This window comes from Anomaloglossus baeobatrachus, chromosome 3 (assembly GCF_048569485.1).
Source record: "Anomaloglossus baeobatrachus isolate aAnoBae1 chromosome 3, aAnoBae1.hap1, whole genome shotgun sequence".
Classification (NCBI taxonomy): domain Eukaryota; kingdom Metazoa; phylum Chordata; class Amphibia; order Anura; family Aromobatidae; genus Anomaloglossus; species Anomaloglossus baeobatrachus.
Window position 1 is genome coordinate 656,247,266 of NC_134355.1, and position 18,809 is coordinate 656,266,074.

Below are 18,809 nucleotides of genomic sequence, written 5' to 3' on the forward strand. Positions count from 1 at the left end.
TCATTTCCTGTTGTTCTAAAGTAGACGGTAGTGTTAATATTTTTCCCTGGTGGTCTAGAGTAGTAGATTAATATATTAATCTGTGTTTATTTAGACTAGAGGAAGGGATTAATAAGGTAGTTTTCCCTGGTGGACTAGCGTAAAAAAGGGGGAATAATATATTAATCCCTGTTAATCTAGAATAGAGGAAGAGGTCAATATACTATTCCCTGGTGGTCTAGAGTACTAAAATTGATTAATATATTATTTCCTGCTGATCTAGAGTAGCAAAAGGATTTACTATAGTATTTTGTGATGATCTAGAGTAGAAGAATGGATTAATATATCATTCCTTGTTGATCTAGAGAAAGGGTCAATAGATTATTAGTCCCTGTGGTCTAGAGTAGAAATGGTGGTTAATATTTTAGTTATTGGAGGTCTAGAAGCTCCATAAGCAAATATTGCTCCAGTTATTGTAAAACCTGAGATTGTTGTTATCACGTCCACTGCGATGTCATCAGCCTCCGAGCATGTGCCGGGATAGCAGCGGGGAGGTGAAGGATTTATACTTAGTCCCTGGTGGTCCACAGTAAAAGTCCCTGGTGGTCTAGAGTGGAAAAGGAAGGTAATATTTTAATCCTTATTGTTCTAGAGCAGAAGAGGGGTTTAATGTTTAATCTCTAGTGGCCCAGAATAGGAAATGGAAATAATATGAATTCTCTGATGGTCACTTGTGTCACACTCAAGACCCCCTGGCCAAATCATTTTATGTGGCCATGAGCAGGGGTGTAATGATCACGGTCCCGACCCGGGGTACAGGGGCCCGTCAAAGCCCGCGCCTACTTCAGCTGTGTGGCCGAAGGGCACCCTGCCTGCAATACAGATTGCCGGCCGAACAGAGGATGGCAGCTGACCTTAGTGTGCGCATGACAGTGACTGATGTCATATGCCGCCATAGCATGGAGTCGACGTAAACTGCCGGCCACTGACCAGCCACAGAGACGGACCCCATGTGACGTGTGAACCGGGGAAGGTGAGTAGAATGTTTTGGGATTTTCTGTTGGAGACAGAACAGTGACTATATATACCAGGATGGGGCCCAGGATAAGGATTTATATACAAGGATGGGGACATATATACCAGGATGGGGGATATATATACCAGAATGGGGCCCAGGATGAAGGGCATGTATACCAGGATGCAGACATGTATACCAGGATGGGGGACATATAAACAAGGATGGGGGACATATAAACCAGGATGGGGAGATATAAACACTACATACTACTACTACTACTACTACTAAATACACTACAGTTCAAAAGTTTGGGGTCACCCTGACAAATTTCACCCCATGCGTCCAGAAGCCCCTCCACAAGTTGGATTGGCTTGATGGGCACTTTTTGCACCATACGGTCAACCTGCTCCCACATCAGCTCTATAGGGTTGAGATCTGGTGACTGGGCTGGCCACTCCATTACAGATAGAATACCAGCTGCCGGCTTCTTCCCTAAATAGTTCATGCATAATTTGGAGGTTGCTTTGAGTCATTGTCCTGTTGTTGGCTCCACTCAAGCGCTGTCCACAGGGTATGGCATGGCGTTGCAAAATGGACTCATAGCCTTCTTTATTCAAAATCACTTTTACATTGTACAAATCTCCCACTTTACCAGCATCCAAGTAACCCCAGACCATCACATTACCTCCACCATGCTTGACAGATGGCGTCAGGCACTCTTCCAGCATCTTTTCAGTTGTTCTACGTCTCACAAATGTTCTTCTGTGTGATCCAAACACCTCAAACTTCGATTCATCTGTCCATAACACTTTTTCCAATCTTCCTCTGTCCAATGTCTGTTCTTTTTCCCATATTAATCTTTAGCCAGTCTCAGATATGGCTTTTTCTTTGCCACTCTGCCCTGAAGGCCAGCATCCCGGAGTCACCTCTTCACTGTAGACGTTGACACTGGCATTTTGCAGGTACTATTTAATGAAGCTGCCAGTTGAGGACCTGTGAGGCGTGGATTTCTCACACTAGAGACTCTAATGCACTTGTCTTGTTGCTCAGTTGTGCAGCGCGGCCTCCCACTGCTCTCTCTACTCTGTTTACAGCCTGTTTGTGCTCTCCTCTGAAGGGAGTAGTACACACCGTTGTAGTAAATCTTCAGTTTCTTGGCAATTTCTCTCATGGAATATCCTTCATTTCTAAGAACAAGAATAGACTGTCGAGTTTCACATGAAAGTTCTCTTTTTCTCGCCATTTTGAGAGTTTAATGAAACCAACCAATGAAATGCTCCAGATTCTCAACTAGCTCAAAGGAAGGTCAGTTTTATAGCTTCTCTAATCAGCAAAACTGTTTTCAGCTGTGCTAACATACTTGCACAAGGGTTTTTAAGGGATTTCTAAACATCAATTAGCCTTCTAACACAATTATCAAACACAATGTAGCATTAGAACACTGGAGTGGTGGTTGTTGGAAATGGGCCTCTATACACCTATGTAGATATTGCATTCAGAACCAGACGTTTGCATCTAGAATAGTTATTTACCACATTAACAATGTATAGAGTGTATTTCTGTTTAATGTAATGTTAGCTTCATTGAAAAAAAAAATGTGCTTTTCTTTCAAAAATAAGGCAATATCTAAGTGACCCTAAACTTTTGAACTGTGTGTATATCAGGAAGTGAACATATATACAAGGATGGGGACATATATACCAGGATGGAGGACATATATACAAGGATGGCGGACATATATACATGGATGGGGGACATATATACCAGGATGGAGGACATATATACCAGGATGGCGGACATATATACAAGGATGGGAGACATATAAACAAGGATGGGGGACATATATACAAGGATGGGGGACACATATACAAGGATGGGGTCATATAAACAAGGATGGGGACATATATACCAGAATGGGGACATATATACCAGGATGGATGTTATATTTACTAGGATGGGGCACAGTATGGGGTACATTAGTACAGAATGTGTGACATTACTACATAATAAAGGAGGATGGTGGCAACTTGTATGTATTTATAAGATTTAGAACGCTACAAGTGCCCATGCATTTGACCAGCATGCATGTGGGTGGGGCAGCCCCACCACCCAGGGACAGTGCTCATAAAGTCCCATTACCCATTGACAGTTCTCATATAACCCTACTACCCAGGGACAGCTCTCGTATAGCCCTACTACCCAGGGACAGCTCTCGTATAGCCCTACTACCCAGGGACAGAGCTCGTATCGCCCTACTACCCAGGGAAAAATCTCATATCGCCCTACTACCCATGGACAGCTCTTATATAGCCCTGCTACCCATGGACAGCTCTCATACAGCCCTACTACCCATGTACAGCTCTTATATAGCCCTGCCACCCATGGACAGCTCTCGTACAGCTCTACTACCCAGGGACCGCTCTCATATAGCCCTAATACACAGGGTCAGCTCTCGTACAATCCTACTACCCAGGGACAGCTCTCGTACAGCTCCACTACCCAGGGACAGCTCTCGTACAGCCCCACTACCCATGGACAGCTCTCGTACAGCCCTACTACCCATGGACAGCTCTTATATAGCCCTGCCACCCATGGACAGCTCTCGTACAGCTCTACTACCCAGGGACCGCTCTCATATAGCCCTAATACACAGGGTCAGCTCTCGTACAATCCTACTACCCAGGGACAGCTCTCGTACAGCTCCACTACCCAGGGACAGCTCTCGTACAGCCCCACTACCCATGGACAGCTCTCGTACAGCCCTACTACCCATGGACAGCTCTTATATAGCCCTGCCACCCATGGACAGCTCTCGTACAGCTCTACTACCCAGGGACCGCTCTCATATAGCCCTAATACACAGGGTCAGCTCTCGTACAATCCTACTACCCAGGGACAGCTCTCGTACAGCTCCACTACCCAGGGACAGCTCTCGTACAGCCCCACTACCCAGGGACAGCTTTCGTACAGCCCTACTACCCAGGGACAGCTTTCGTACAGCCCTACTACCCAGGGACAGCTCTGGTATAGCCCTACTACACATGGACAGCTCTCCTATAGCCCTACTACCCATGGACAGCTGACGTATAGCCCTACTACCCAGTGACAGCTCTCGTACAGCCCTACTGCCCATGGATAGCTGTCATATAGCCCTACTACCCAGGGAAGCTCTTGTACAGCCCTACTACCTATTGACAGCTCTCCTATAGCCCTACTACCCATGGACAGCTCTCATGTAGCCCTACTACTTAGGCACAGCTCTTGTACAGCCCTACTACCCAGGGACAACTCTCGTATAGCCCTTCTACCCATGGGCGGCTCTCGTTCAGCCCTACTACCGAGGGACAGCTCTCATATAGCCCTACTACCCATGGACAGCTCTCATATAGCCCTACTACCCATGGACAGCTCTCATATAGCCCTACTACTCATGGACAGCTCTCATATAGCCCTACTACCGAGGGACAGCTCTCGTTCAGCCCTACTACCCATGGACAGCTCTCATATAGCCCTTCTACCCATGGACAGCTCTCATATAGCCCTACTACCCATGGACAGCTCTCATATAGCCCTACTACCCATGGACAGCTCTCATATAGCCCTACTACTCATGGACAGCTCTCATATAGTCCTACTCCTACTACCGAGGGACAGCTCTCGTTCAGCCCTACTACCCATGGACAGCTCTCATGTAGCCCTTCTACCCATCGACAGCTCTCATATAGCCCTACTACCCATAGACAGCTCTCATATAGCCCTACTACCCATAGACAGCTCTCATATAGCCCTAATACTCGTGGACAGCTCTCATATAGCCCTACTACCGAGGGACAGCTCTCGTTCAGCCCTACTACCCATGGACAGCTCTCATATAGCCCTTCTACCCATGGACAGCTCTCCTATAGCCCTACTACCCATGGACAGCTCTCATGTAGCCCTACTACTTAGGCACAGCTCTTGTACAGCCCTACTACCCAGGGACAGCTCTCGTATAGCCCTTCTACCCATGGGCGGCTCTTGTTCAGCCCTACTACCGAGGGACAGCTCTCATATAGCCCTACTACCCATGGACAGCTCTCATATATCCCTACTACCCATGGACAGCTCTCATATAGCCCTACTACTCATGGACAGCTCTCATATAGCCCTACTACCGAGGGACAGCTCTCGTTCAGCCCTACTACCTATGGACAGCTCTCATATAGCCCTTCTACCCATGGACAGCTCTCATATAGCCCTTCTACCCATGGACAGCTCTCGTATAGCCCTACTACCCATGGACAGTTCTCATATAGCCCTACTACCCATGGACAGCTCTCATATAGCCCTACTACTCATGGACAGCTCTCATATAGCCCTACTACCGAGGGACAGCTCTCGTTCAGCCCTACTACCCATGGACAGCTCTCATATAGCCCTTCTACCCATGGACAGCTCTCATATAGCCCTACTACCCATGGACAGCTCTCATATAGCCCTACTACCGAGGGACAGCTCTCGTTCAGCCCTACTACTAAGGGACAGCTCTCATATAGCCCTTCTACCCATGGACAGCTCTCATATAGCTCTTTTACCCATGTACAGCTCTAATATAGCCCTACTACCCATGGACAGCTCTCATATAGCCCTACTACCGAGGGACAGCTCTCATATAGCCCTACTACCCAGGGACAGCTCTCATATAGCCCTACTACCCATGGACAGCTCTCATATAGCCCTACTACCATGGACAGCTCTCATATAGCCCTACTACCGAGGGATAGCTCTCATATAGCCCTACTACCGACGGACAGCTCTCGTTCAGCCCTACTACCGAGGGACAGCTCTCGTTCAGCCCTACTACCGAGGGACAGCTCTCGTTCAGCCCTACTACCGAGGGACAGCTCTCATATAGCTCTACACAGGGTTAATATTTATTCAGTGGTGGTCTACAGTAGAAGTAGAGATTAATATTTATTCCCAGGTGCTCTAGAGTAAAAGTGGTTATTTCCTGGTGGTGTATAGTAGAAGTAGGGATCAATATTTTCCTTGTGGTATAGAGAAGTGGCAGTTATTTATTCCCTTTTATAGAGCAGACATGTGGGTTAACATTTATTCCCTGGTGGTCTAGAGTAGAAGTGGTGGCTAATAACTGATGGTTTAGTGGCTTCTCTAGCGTGGTACCTGCCTATATCTCATCTAACAGGTGAATGCATCATGCACATCGCATTCTGTTTCCATTCTGCCGTGAACTATGGACTTTTCCTTGCTAATGAATGAGTCTTATAGTCCAAAAGCCACAGAGTATGGAAGAGACGTACTATGAGGAAGCGCGTACATGTCGCCAGCGTATACACTCTGGGATGAGTATATCGTGTGTGCTATGTGCATGTTAGAGGAAACAGGTTGTCACTAAGAAAACTATACCAGACAGTGCACAGAAAAGAGAATACAATGTAATAAAGACCCCAGCATAATAAAGACCCCCGCAACGAACCTCTGGCCCGTCCAATAATAGACTGCATATACAGTATTTACCTAATAAAACAATGCTGAAAACATCCCAAACTTCACTATTCAGTACAAATAAATACCAGCTGTGCGTCCTAAGAAAGTCACAATGGTCTAGACAGGCATATATCAAAGAGAAATATACATGTTCTATTATATAAGCAATTATAAATAATAGTGTATGAACCCCCCTGAGGAAGCTGGGTTATGAACGAAACGCGTAGAAATAATATTAAATAATATTATGTGGACCTCCCTGAGGAAGCTGGGTTACGAGCGAAACTCATGGGATCTCTTTGCCCTTGTGGTTCAAGGAAGGTTGAACTTAATAGACCTATGTCTTTTATACAACCAATGTAACTTTGATGTAATCCCTCATTTTGGTATATCATGGATCTATTTATCTTCTGCTTGTATCTATCCTTGCTTTATTTTTGACACTGCAGTTATTTTGATCGATGTTTTGACAGTTGTATATGTAATTGGATATGTATTTTTCTACTTTTTAATATGAGGATAAGTTAGAGATACCCCACGTGTTTCGCTGGCAATGCTGCTTCCTCAGGGGCTTCATATAATATTGGTTATAGTGTTTAGAATTGTTTATATAATGAGACATGGGTATTTCTCTTTTCTATATGCTTGTTGAGACTTTTTGGGAGCTGTGTGCCCTCATTAATAGGGCAGGGGATTTTTTTTAACATTGGTATGTGTTGGTTCTGCTTATATACTCAGTGGTTGGCTGTGGCAGAGGTTATTAGCTGATGTAGCTTTCTTGCTTTATTACCATATGCATGTTAGGAAAGATTTATCAAAACCGGTGCCAAGGAAATGGGGAGCAGTTGTCCATAGCATCCGCCAGCTAAGTCCTCGGGGCCTGTGGAGAATGATGGCTTCCTTTGGGCAACTGCTCCACTTTTCCCTTGCACTAGTTTTGCTCCGTCTCCCCCATTATTCATATGTAAACGGATTTAGCTTGCCGGATGATGAGCAGAAGGGTTACCTATAGGAAAAGCCGATAAAGGTTCACATATTGTTGCTTGAGCCTGGACTTGCGGTCTCATCAAGAACCCCCCGACCCCAAGTGCTGGGTGAGGTGGTGCGGACCTTATGAAGAGGAGACCCCTGCAAATAGCAAAATACTGAGACATTGCATGCATAGGATAAGGCACATAAAACATCAGCACCACATTATTTATTGTAGTACGCACCTCAGCTCCTGCAGAACTTCTTTGAAGCGTAAAGGAATAGTCCTGCTCACCATGTATTAATTGCTTGATATAAAATGCCCCTTTCCTTTTAAATAAAATTATTAGCAGCTGAGGTCTGTATTATGCTGTTCTGCAGCAGCTGAGGTGGTTGTTATGAGATTCTTCAGCAGCTGAGGTTTGTTTTAGAAGCTTTTGCAGCAGCTGAGCTGTATTATGAGGTTCTGCAGCATGTATGGTATATTATGAGGTTCTGCAGCATCTATGGTATATTATGAGGTTCTGCAGCATCTATGGTATATTATGAGGTTCTGCAGCATGTATGGTATATTATGAGGTTCTGCAGCATCTATAGTATATTATGAGGTTCTGCAGCATCTATGGTATATTATGAGGTTCTGCAGCATCTATGGTATATTATGAGGTTCTGCAGCATGTATGGTATATTATGAGGTTCTGCAGCATCTATGGTATATTATGAGGTTCTGCAGCATGTATGGTATATTATGAGGTTCTGCAGCATCTATAGTATATTATGAGGTTCTGCAGCATCTATGGTATATTATGAGGTTCTGCAGCATCTATGGTATATTATGAGGTTCTGCAGCATGTATGGTATATTATGAGGTTCTGCAGCATGTATGGTACATTATGAGGTTCTGCAGCATGTATGGTACATTATGAGGTTCTGCAGCATCTATGGTATATTATGAGCTTCTGCAGCATGTATGGTATATTATGAGGTTCTGCAGCATGTATGGTATATTATGAGGTTCTGCAGCATGTGTGGTATATTATGAGGTTCTGCAGCATGTATGGTATATTATGAGGTTCTGCAGCATGTATGGTATATTATGAGGTTCTGCAGCATGTATGGTATATTATGAGGTTCTGCAGCATCTATGGTATATTATGAGGTTCTGCAGCATCTATGGTATATTATGAGGTTCTGCAGCATCTATGGTATATTATGAGGTTCTGCAGCATCTATGGTATATTATGAGGTTCTGCAGCATCTATGGTATATTATGAGGTTCTGCAGCATCTATGGTATATTATGAGGTTCTGCAGCATCTATGGTATATTATGAGGTTCTGCAGCATGTATGGTACATTATGAGGTTCTGCAGCATCTATGGTATATTATGAGGTTCTGCAGCATCTATGGTATATTATGAGGTTCTGCAGCATCTATGGTATATTATGAGGTTCTGCAGCATGTGTGGTATATTATGAGGTTCTGCAGCATCTATGGTATATTATGAGGTTCTGCAGCATCTATGGTATATTATGAGGTTCTGCAGCATGTATGGTATATTATGAGGTTCTGCAGCATCTATGGTATATTATGAGGTTCTGCAGCATGTATGGTATATTATGAGGTTCTGCAGCATGTATGGTATATTATGAGGTTCTGCAGCATCTATGGTATATTATGAGGTTCTGCAGCATCTATGGTATATTATGAGGTTCTGCAGCATCTATGGTATATTATGAGGTTCTGCAGCATCTATGGTATATTATGAGGTTCTGCAGCATCTATGGTATATTATGAGGTTCTGCAGCATCTATGGTATATTATGAGGTTCTGCAGCAACTGAGCTATATTATGAGGTTCTGCAGCTGAGGTGTGTAATATGATGTACTGCAGCAGCTGAGTTTTATTGAGGCTCTGCAGCATCTATGGTATATTATACGATTCTGCAATATCTGAGGTGTATTATGAGGTTTTGCAGCAGCTGAGGTGTGCAACATGATGTTCTGTGGCAGCTTAGGCATGTATCATGAGGTTCTGCAGCATCTCAGGTGTGTGTTATGAGGCTGTGCAATATCTTCGGTATATTATGAGTTTCTGAGTGTTTTATGAGGCTCTGCAGCAGCTGAGGTTTGTTTTAGAAGCTTTTGCAGCAGCTGAGCTGTATTATGAGGTTCTGCAGCATCTATGGTATATTATGAGGTTCTGCAGCATCTATGGTATATTATGAGGTTCTGCAGCATCTATGGTATATTATGAGGTTCTGCAGCATCTATGGTACATTATGAGGTTCTGCAGCATCTATGGTATATTATGAGCTTCTGCAGCATCTATGGTATATTATGAGGTTCTGCAGCATGTATGGTATATTATGAGGTTCTGCAGCATGTGTGGTATATTATGAGGTTCTGCAGCATGTATGGTATATTATGAGGTTCTGCAGCATGTATGGTATATTATGAGGTTCTGCAGCATGTATGGTATATTATGAGGTTCTGCAGCATGTGTGGTATATTATGAGCTTCTGCAGCATCTATGGTATATTATGAGGTTCTGCAGCATGTGTGGTATATTATGAGGTTCTGCAGCATGTATGGTATATTATGAGGTTCTGCAGCATCTATGGTATATTATGAGGTTCTGCAGCATCTATGGTATATTATGAGGTTCTGCAGCATCTATGGTATATTATGAGGTTCTGCAGCATGTATGGTATATTATGAGGTTCTGCAGCATCTATGGTATATTATGAGGTTCTGCAGCATGTATGGTATATTATGAGGTTCTGCAGCATCTATGGTATATTATGAGGTTCTGCAGCATGTATGGTATATTATGAGGTTCTGCAGCATCTATGGTATATTATGAGGTTCTGCAGCATCTATGGTATATTATGAGGTTCTGCAGCATGTGTGGTATATTATGAGGTTCTGCAGCATGTGTGGTATATTATGAGGTTCTGCAGCATCTATGGTATATTATGAGGTTCTGCAGCATGTATGGTATATTATGAGGTTCTGCAGCATCTATGGTATATTATGAGGTTCTGCAGCATGTATGGTATATTATGAGGTTCTGCAGCATGTATGGTATATTATGAGGTTCTGCAGCATCTATGGTATATTATGAGGTTCTGCAGCATCTATGGTATATTATGAGGTTCTGCAGCATCTATGGTATATTATGAGGTTCTGCAGCATCTATGGTATATTATGAGGTTCTGCAGCATCTATGGTATATTATGAGGTTCTGCAGCATCTATGGTATATTATGAGGTTCTGCAGCAACTGAGCTATATTATGAGGTTCTGCAGCTGAGGTGTGTAATATGATGTACTGCAGCAGCTGAGTTTTATTGAGGCTCTGCAGCATCTATGGTATATTATACGATTCTGCAATATCTGAGGTGTATTATGAGGTTTTGCAGCAGCTGAGGTGTGCAACATGATGTTCTGTGGCAGCTTAGGCATGTATCATGAGGTTCTGCAGCATCTCAGGTGTGTGTTATGAGGCTGTGCAATATCTGCGGTATATTATGAGTTTCTGAGTGTTTTATGAGGCTCTGCAGCAGCTGAGGTGTATATTATGAGGTTTTGAAGCAGCTGACGTGTATTATGATGTTATGCAGAATTTGTGGTATATTATGAGGTTCTGCAGCAGCTGAGGTCTGTATTATGAGGTTCTGCAGCAGCTGAGGTTTATTATGAGGCTCTGCAGCAGCTCAGATCTGCATTATGAGGCTTTGAAGCATCTATAGTATATTATGAGGTTCTGCAGCAGCTAAGGTGCATTATGAGGTTTTGCAGAATTTGTGGTATATTATGAGGTTCTGCAGCAGCAGTTGTGGTATATTATGAGGATCTACAGCAGCTATAATCTGTATTATGAGGTTCTGCAGTAGCTGAGGTGTATTATGAGGTTCTGCAGCAGCTGAGGTGTGTATTATGATGTTCAGCAGCAGTTGTGGTATATTTTGAAGTTCTTCCTCAGTTCTAGTATATTATAAGGTTTTGCAGCAGCTGAGGTGTGTATTATGAGGTTCTGTAACAGTATTTTACAGGCTGCAGCTGCTGAAGAACCTCTTATTAATAACAGTGATAAGTGGTATGTATCAGTTAATTGGGGGTTGATGCATGAGATAAGGGCGCCGTCCTGTATGATCAGCGTATCTGCAGATATGAGGCCTCTGACCTGTGTAGTAGGGGGGCATGTTCTTACCTTTCCCTACACTGCAGTGACACAATATATTAGGGAGACAGGTACATGTCACAGGTGATAGTCTTCTTTCCCAGCGGAGAGGATGGAGGATATTTCTGTGATGTGCGCGGTGCTTATAGTGGATGGGCGGTTGCTGCATAATGCGGCGTGTACAGAGGCCCTGCAGTGTCCCCGGGGGGATCGTGCTGTTGTGGCGCCCCTGACCTGGTCAGGCACCACTGAGTACTGCACCCATGCTGGGGACAGTACAATACAGGTAATCCAGAAGGCTGACAGGGGTGTGGAACACAGGCGCATAGTGATCAGGTCTCACACATGTACCCATGAGAGGACCCCTGGGGATCCCAGGAGGGGGCAAAGCCTTGACCTTCACTGGAATAGTGGAGGGGGCCGAAAGCCTCCATCTCCTCTCAAGGGGTGTGGTAAGAGAATCTGGTTGCTAGGTGGCGTAGGCAGGCACAAAAGGGAAAAGAGAAGGAGGAGTAAACAGTCTAGAGTCTGCAGCAGTGTGTGGAGGAGTGAGCAGCAGGAAAGTGAAGCTCAGACAGGAGCAGCAGTGAAGGTCCCAGATGTGAGTCAGTTAGAGGAGAACTCCAGAGGGCTCAGTGAGGAGCAGACCTGTGGGGCTGTTGCTGTCTAACAGCGCCCGCGCAGTGGCTACTGACGGGGGAGAACGGTCAACTAGGAGTGCTACCTGAAAGCCAGCTTCAGCTAGAGAGAAAGCACGGAGTGGGAAGTAAGGAGACTGCTAGAGAGCACCAGGCCCAACCGGGCGGCAGATCCCGAAGCGAAGATAGATCCAGCTTTCTTCTGCTAAACCTGCCGGTGTGGGGCTCTCAAAGCCCACACCACAACACCACAAAAGCCGCAGCCACGTAACCGCAGTGAGGGCCCATAGGTCACAGGAGGCAAGCAGCTGGAGTGGCCTGGTCCGGGGAACAAGCAAACGGCAACCAAAAGGGGGAGAGAGGCTGCAGCATCTTCCCTGGGCGACCCCCATAGGGACTCAAAGTCGGGGTCACCCCAAACCACCAAGGGCTAAGGAAGGCGAGTCAGTAGTCACCCTCATAAAGTCAGCCTGAAGGATACCTGGTTCCCATCTGGTTCATCCCAGCTACGCCCGGGTTACTCACCCTGCCATCAAATGTGAGTAAAAACCCTAAAAGACATCCTGCCTGTGTGGTCATTCTGCGACTTGTGGTACTACAAACCTACACAGGGCCCTGGGGCTTGCCTCACTCTCAGGAGGCTACTACATCCGACTGCACCCACCATCAGCCCCAGGCGTCCCCTAACCTGCAGTGGCGGTCCCCACTGACCGCAATACTGAGAGTGGCGTCACGATCAAAACCGAAGATTCCCTACCTGTGACCAGCACCAGCTACGTGGAGTCCCTGAAGGTAATGCACCGACACAACACCTGCGGGGCTTCACATCTGGCGTCACGAACAGGATAAGGACTAGACCTGTTCAGACAGGTGACCATGTGCCTGGGCGGTCCGCTTGAAAAATTGGAAGCGCCGCCATATTGCCACCATGAAAAGCGCGCTGAAAAACAACAGCAGCCCGCGCTGGAAGAAGTTACCGCCCACGAAGAGGTGTGGCTACCCAGAGATCCCCTGCAGAGTTCTGACCTTGCCAGCTATGAGAGTGGAAGCGTCCAGAGACGGCGAGAAGGAAAGAGAGCCACAAGCCTGCTGCTGGGAGAGGAGCTGCTGAAAGAGGCAGAGCAGAAACTGAACAGCTTGCTATCAGAGGCAACGGCGAGTTCACAGCTGGAGAGTCGTGCAGAAGAGGGCGCAGAAGAAATGGCGTCTGACCGCAGAAATCCAGAACCGGGCTCCGCTGCCTGGTGGTATCGGGAGCTGGCCCAGTTCTGCGACCGACTGGAGACCCGGGTCGTGGAGCAGATTAGAGAAGAACGAATGGAACTGCTGGAGATGACCGCGGTGGTTCGGGCCTATGAAAGGAGAGCCGCGCGCCGAGTGCCAGACAGGACGGCGACGACGCAGACCCCGATGCTGCCACCGGTGGGTGAGTCGAGTGATGCCCCGGCCAGCGCAAGTGCCCCGACCCCTGCTGCCACGCCCGCGGTCCCCGAAGAGGCGTCCGGTACGGCGACGCTGAAGCAGGCCGCAGCCACGCCAGGTGCGGCCTTCCAAGCCCCAGCGGCCGCAGCGATGCCCTGCTCGGCCCACCAAGACCCGGTCCCTGCAGCAACGCCCAGTCCGGCCCGCAAAGAACCGGCTGCCACCGCGACCCTCATCCGCGCCGCAGGTGTGACGCTGACCCAGGCCGCCGCCCTGCTAGGCCCGGCCCGCCGAGACCCCACCGCCGCAGCAACACTCGTTCGCGCCGCAAGTGAGGTGCTGAACCAGGCCGCAGCCACGCCAGGCGCGGCCCGCCAAGCCCAGACTGCTGCAGCGACGTCCAGCCCAGCCTGCACAGAGCCCCCTGCAACAGCGACACTGATCCAGGCCGCCGCCATGCCAGGCGCGGCCCGCCAAGACCAGGCCGCCGCCATGCCAGGCGCGGCCCGCCAAGACCAGGCCGCCGCCATGCCAGGCGCGGCCCGCCAAGACCAGGCCGCCGCCATGCCAGGCCCGGCCCGCCAAGACCAGGCCGCCGCCATGCCAGGCGCGGCCCGCCAAGAAGAGATTACCTCATCATTTACCCCGGCCTGCAAGGCCAGAGCAGACACTGCTCCCCAGTCCACGGAGGTCCCTGATAGGAAGCCCACGCTGGGAGAGAACTCCACATACTGGCAGCTGAAGGCCGACATGGAGGCCAAGTTTCCGCAGTGGTTGGTGGATCAGTACCTGCGCCCTCCGCGCACCCCCAAGGAGATTCAGGCAACCCCTGCAGCCGCGCCAGAGAGTCCACCGCCCGGACCAGCTGAGGACCACTCCTCCCCAGCGCTGCCACAACCAGAGTGCAGCAAAGAACTAAGGGGGAGAGGAGGCCAGGAAGCTGAGGAGCTGACTCCGGAGCCACCGGCAGTGGAGCAATACTCAGAGCCGGAGATGTTACCCTATTCCCGTTGGGATGAGGAGGACTTGACACCGTCTGCTGACGAAGATCAGCCCAGAAACCTCACCTGGGGCCCTGCAGGCATTGAAGTAACAGCCCGGCAAAACCCAGCCCGAAAGACAAGGCGTCGCAACAGAACCACGCTGTCCCCTGCACCACAGTCTCCAGAGCAGAGAGAAGTCACCGCCAGAGACCTGCAAGAAAAACGAGCCCTGAGAAGGTCTAAAGCCCAGGTCAGAGGACCCCTTTTCAGAGGAGTAGTGGAGGATTTTAATCTGAGAAGTGGATATGGATTCATCGTAGCACCTGGTATCAAAGAAGGGATATTTGTCAACAGAAGAGATGTGAACGCTCATCTGCCTAGAGGACACCCTGGCAGAAACCTAAAGATGGGAAATACAGTACAATTCACTATGCATGAAGGCGAAAGAGGACTGTACGCGCTTGATGTAGCACCATGTCCCAAAGAAGAAAGAAAATACAGAGATAAAGAAACAGATACAGGAAAGGAAACAGATGAAGACCAAGAAAGGAAAGATAAAGATCCTACAGATGAAACAACCACAGACAAAGATCCTACAGATGAAACAACGACGGACGACGACGGAGAGCAAGAAAGTCACAGGTGCCAGTGCCCTACATGCCCACGCCCTGGTGAAATGGAGGAGTAAAAGTAAAGTAAAGTAAAGTAAGAAGAGAAGTTACCAGTTAAAGTTTTGAAAAGTTTTGTTTTGCAACGTTTAAGAATGTGCCCACAAAAACTATTGTGAGAAATAAACTTTAAGGCTATGAACTGGCTATAGCCACAAACTCTCGCAGTGTAAATAGTTACACCAGTGGCACCACCACCAGGGCCAGCCTGTTTAGGGGCTTGGCTCGTCTGCAACCAGGGGGGCCCGTCCGTAGAAAAGGGCCTTGGCTCACCTGCGACCAGAGAGCACGCCTGTTTATGGGGCCTTGGCTCACCACCACAAAGAGGGTACCTGGTCAGCACCAACTGTGGAGGCCGCCTCTGCATCCTGCCAGAAGAGGCTGACGGCGCGGATCCACCAGGCCAGGTATACCCTGAAACCACCAGCCCACGAAAGCCGCCTCTACATCCTGCCAGAAGTGGCTGAAGTCGCGGCCAACGGGAGAGGAAGATTGGAGGAAAGGTCTGGGGAAGTAGATGGCCCAGATCTGGTTACCAAAAGGACCGGTGACCTGCCTCCTGAGAGGGTTTTGGGTGGGTTAACGGACTTGTGGGTGGAGGGTGGTGATGTCTGATACCTGGTGCTTTTAAATGTTTTACATGTTTTAATGTTTTATGCATTTTAAAATGTTGTCTTGCAGCCCGAGGACGTGCTGGTGATAACTAAGGGGGAATGTGGCGCCCCTGACCTGGTCAGGCACCACTGAGTACTGCACCCATGCTGGGGACAGTACAATACAGGTAATCCAGAAGGCTGACAGGGGTGTGGAACACAGGCGCATAGTGATCAGGTCTCACACATGTACCCATGAGAGGACCCCTGGGGATCCCAGGAGGGGGCAAAGCCTTGACCTTCACTGGAATAGTGGAGGGGGCCGAAAGCCTCCATCTCCTCTCAAGGGGTGTGGTAAGAGAATCTGGTTGCTAGGTGGCGTAGGCAGGCACAAAAGGGAAAAGAGAAGGAGGAGTAGACAGTCTTGAGTCTGCAGCAGAGTGTGGAGGAGTGAGCAGCAGGAAAGTGAAGCTCAGACAGGAGCAGCAGTGAAGGTCCCAGATGTGAGTCAGTTAGAGGAGAACTCCAGAGGGCTCAGTGAGGAGCAGACCTGTGGGGTTGATGCTGTCTAACAGCGCCCGCGCAGTGGCTACTGACGGGGGAGAACGGTCAACTAGGAGTGCTACCTGAAAGCCAGCTTCAGCTAGAGAGAAAGCACGGAGTGGGAAGTAAGGAGACTGCTAGAGAGCACCAGGCCCAACCGGGCGGCAGATCCCGAAGCGAAGATAGATCCAGCTTTCTTCTGCTAAACCTGCCGGTGTGGGGCTCTCAAAGCCCACACCACAACACCACAAAAGCCGCAGCCACGTAACCGCAGTGAGGGCCCATAGGTCACAGGAGGCAAGCAGCTGGAGTGGCCTGGTCCGGGGAACAAGCAAACGGCAACCAAAAGGGGGAGAGAGGCTGCAGCATCTTCCCTGGGCGACCCCCATAGGGACTCAAAGTCGGGGTCACCCCAAACCACCAAGGGCTAAGGAAGGCGAGTCAGTAGTCACCCTCATAAAGTCAGCCTGAAGGATACCTGGTTCCCATCTGGTTCATCCCAGCTACGCCCGGGTTACTCACCCTGCCATCAAATGTGAGTAAAAACCCTAAAAGACATCCTGCCTGTGTGGTCATTCTGCGACTTGTGGTACTACAAACCTACACAGGGCCCTGGGGCTTGCCTCACTCTCAGGAGGCTACTACATCCGACTGCACCCACCATCAGCCCCAGGCGTCCCCTAACCTGCAGTGGCGGTCCCCACTGACCGCAATACTGAGAGTGGCGTCACGATCAAAACCGAAGATTCCCTACCTGTGACCAGCACCAGCTACGTGGAGTCCCTGAAGGTATGCACCGACACAACACCTGTGGGGCTTCACACTGTCCCCGGGGGGATCGCGCTGTCCCCGCTGTCACTATGGAGGGTGTTTTGCCACAGTACTGATCTCTAACCTGTGGCTCTCCGGCTGCTGCGCAACTGCCTGGAAAATACAGGAGAAGGCGGGCCGGCACCATCACAGCCGTGTCTTCTATTCTTTCTCCTGCAAATCTGTATCGGAGTTTGTTTTGGGTTTTTTTGTATGAAGAGTTGTAGTTTTGAATGACACCATTGACATTATAATGTGCTGAATAACAGGAAAAAATTCCACGTGCGGTGAGAAAAAAAACAACCCGCATTCACTTCTGTCTAATTATATATTGACATGAATTTCTCACCAGATGTCGGTTGCAACCCATCCAATCCACACAGGGAAAGAAATCAAACCATAGATGTCCATAAACTACGTTATGTGTAATAGTGAGAAATGACACCGGGAAAAAGTGTTTAACACGCTTACTGAAATGTATTTAATACTTTGTACAAAGCCTTTATTGGTGATAACAGGTTGAAGACTCCTCCTGTATGGTGGAACTAGTCACCTGTATTGCTCAGGTGGGATTTTAGCCCATTCTTCTACACAAACACTCTTCACATCCTTCAGGTCCCGGCATCTTCTATGAACTCTGAGCTTTAGTTCCTTCCATATATTTTCTATTGGATTCAGCTCTGGTGATCGGCTCGGCCATTCTAGCAGATTTTTTTTCTTTCTCTGAAACCAATTGACAGTTTCCTTGGCTGTGTGTTTGGGATCATTGTCTTGTTGAGTTGTCCACCATCATTTCATCTTCATCATCCTGGTATATGACAGCAGATTTTTACCAAGAATGTCTCCGTACAATTGTCCATTCATCCTTACTTCAATTATGTGAACTTTGCCAGTGCCATATGCTGAAAAACAGCCCCACACCATGATGTTCCCACCTCCAAACTTCACTGGTATTGGTGTCTTTGGGCTGATTTGCCTTTTGGCCTCCAAACCTGGTGTATTATGGCCTTAAAAGAATTCAATTTTGGTCTCATCTGACCAGACTATATTCTCCCAGTATTTTACAAGCTTATGTAGATATTGTTCAGCAAACTTTAAACACGCTTGAACGTGCTTTTTGTTCAGCAACATAGTCTTGTGTAGTGAGCGTGCATACAGGAGCGTGCATAGAGGAGCGTGCATACAGGAGCGTGCATACAGGCCTGGAGGGGGAGTGTATTACTTGTTGTTTACTTTTAAACAATTATAATTGCTGATTCCAGGTCTTCTGTAGCTCTTCACAGGGGTTCTTGGCTCTTGGACAACTCGTTTAATAATTCTTGTTACTCCTCTGCCTGAAATCTTGTGGTGAGCACCTGGTTGTGGCCAGTTTATGGTGAAATGGTATTCTTTTCATTTCCAGATTATAGTCCCTCACTGGAACCTTCAGTAGTTTAGAAGTTCTATACCAATGCCATCATTATGTTTTGCAACAATAAGATTGCAAAGGTCTTGACACAGCTCACTTATTTTACCT

The 18,809-nt window shown here is 47.8% G+C and overlaps 1 protein-coding gene across 5 annotated transcripts in view; it reads left to right on the forward strand.

The window, feature by feature from the left end:
• The window catches only part of RCAN2 (regulator of calcineurin 2), a 161,608-nt gene that overhangs the window by 2,312 nt on the left and 140,487 nt on the right, over window positions 1–18,809 (forward strand). Inside the window, exon 1 of one of the 5 annotated variants that reach the window (XM_075341177.1) lies at window positions 910–1,012. The exons of 3 other annotated variants lie outside the window; for them this stretch is intronic. Coding sequence is in view for 1 of the 2 variants with exons in the window: in XM_075341175.1 (XP_075197290.1) it covers window positions 2,266–2,302 (37 nt within the window). In the remaining variant the exon portion in view is untranslated. Of the gene's footprint in view, window positions 1–909; window positions 1,013–2,206; window positions 2,303–18,809 lie in introns of those variants that run through there. One more of the 5 variants, XM_075341175.1, reaches the window with a different exon arrangement.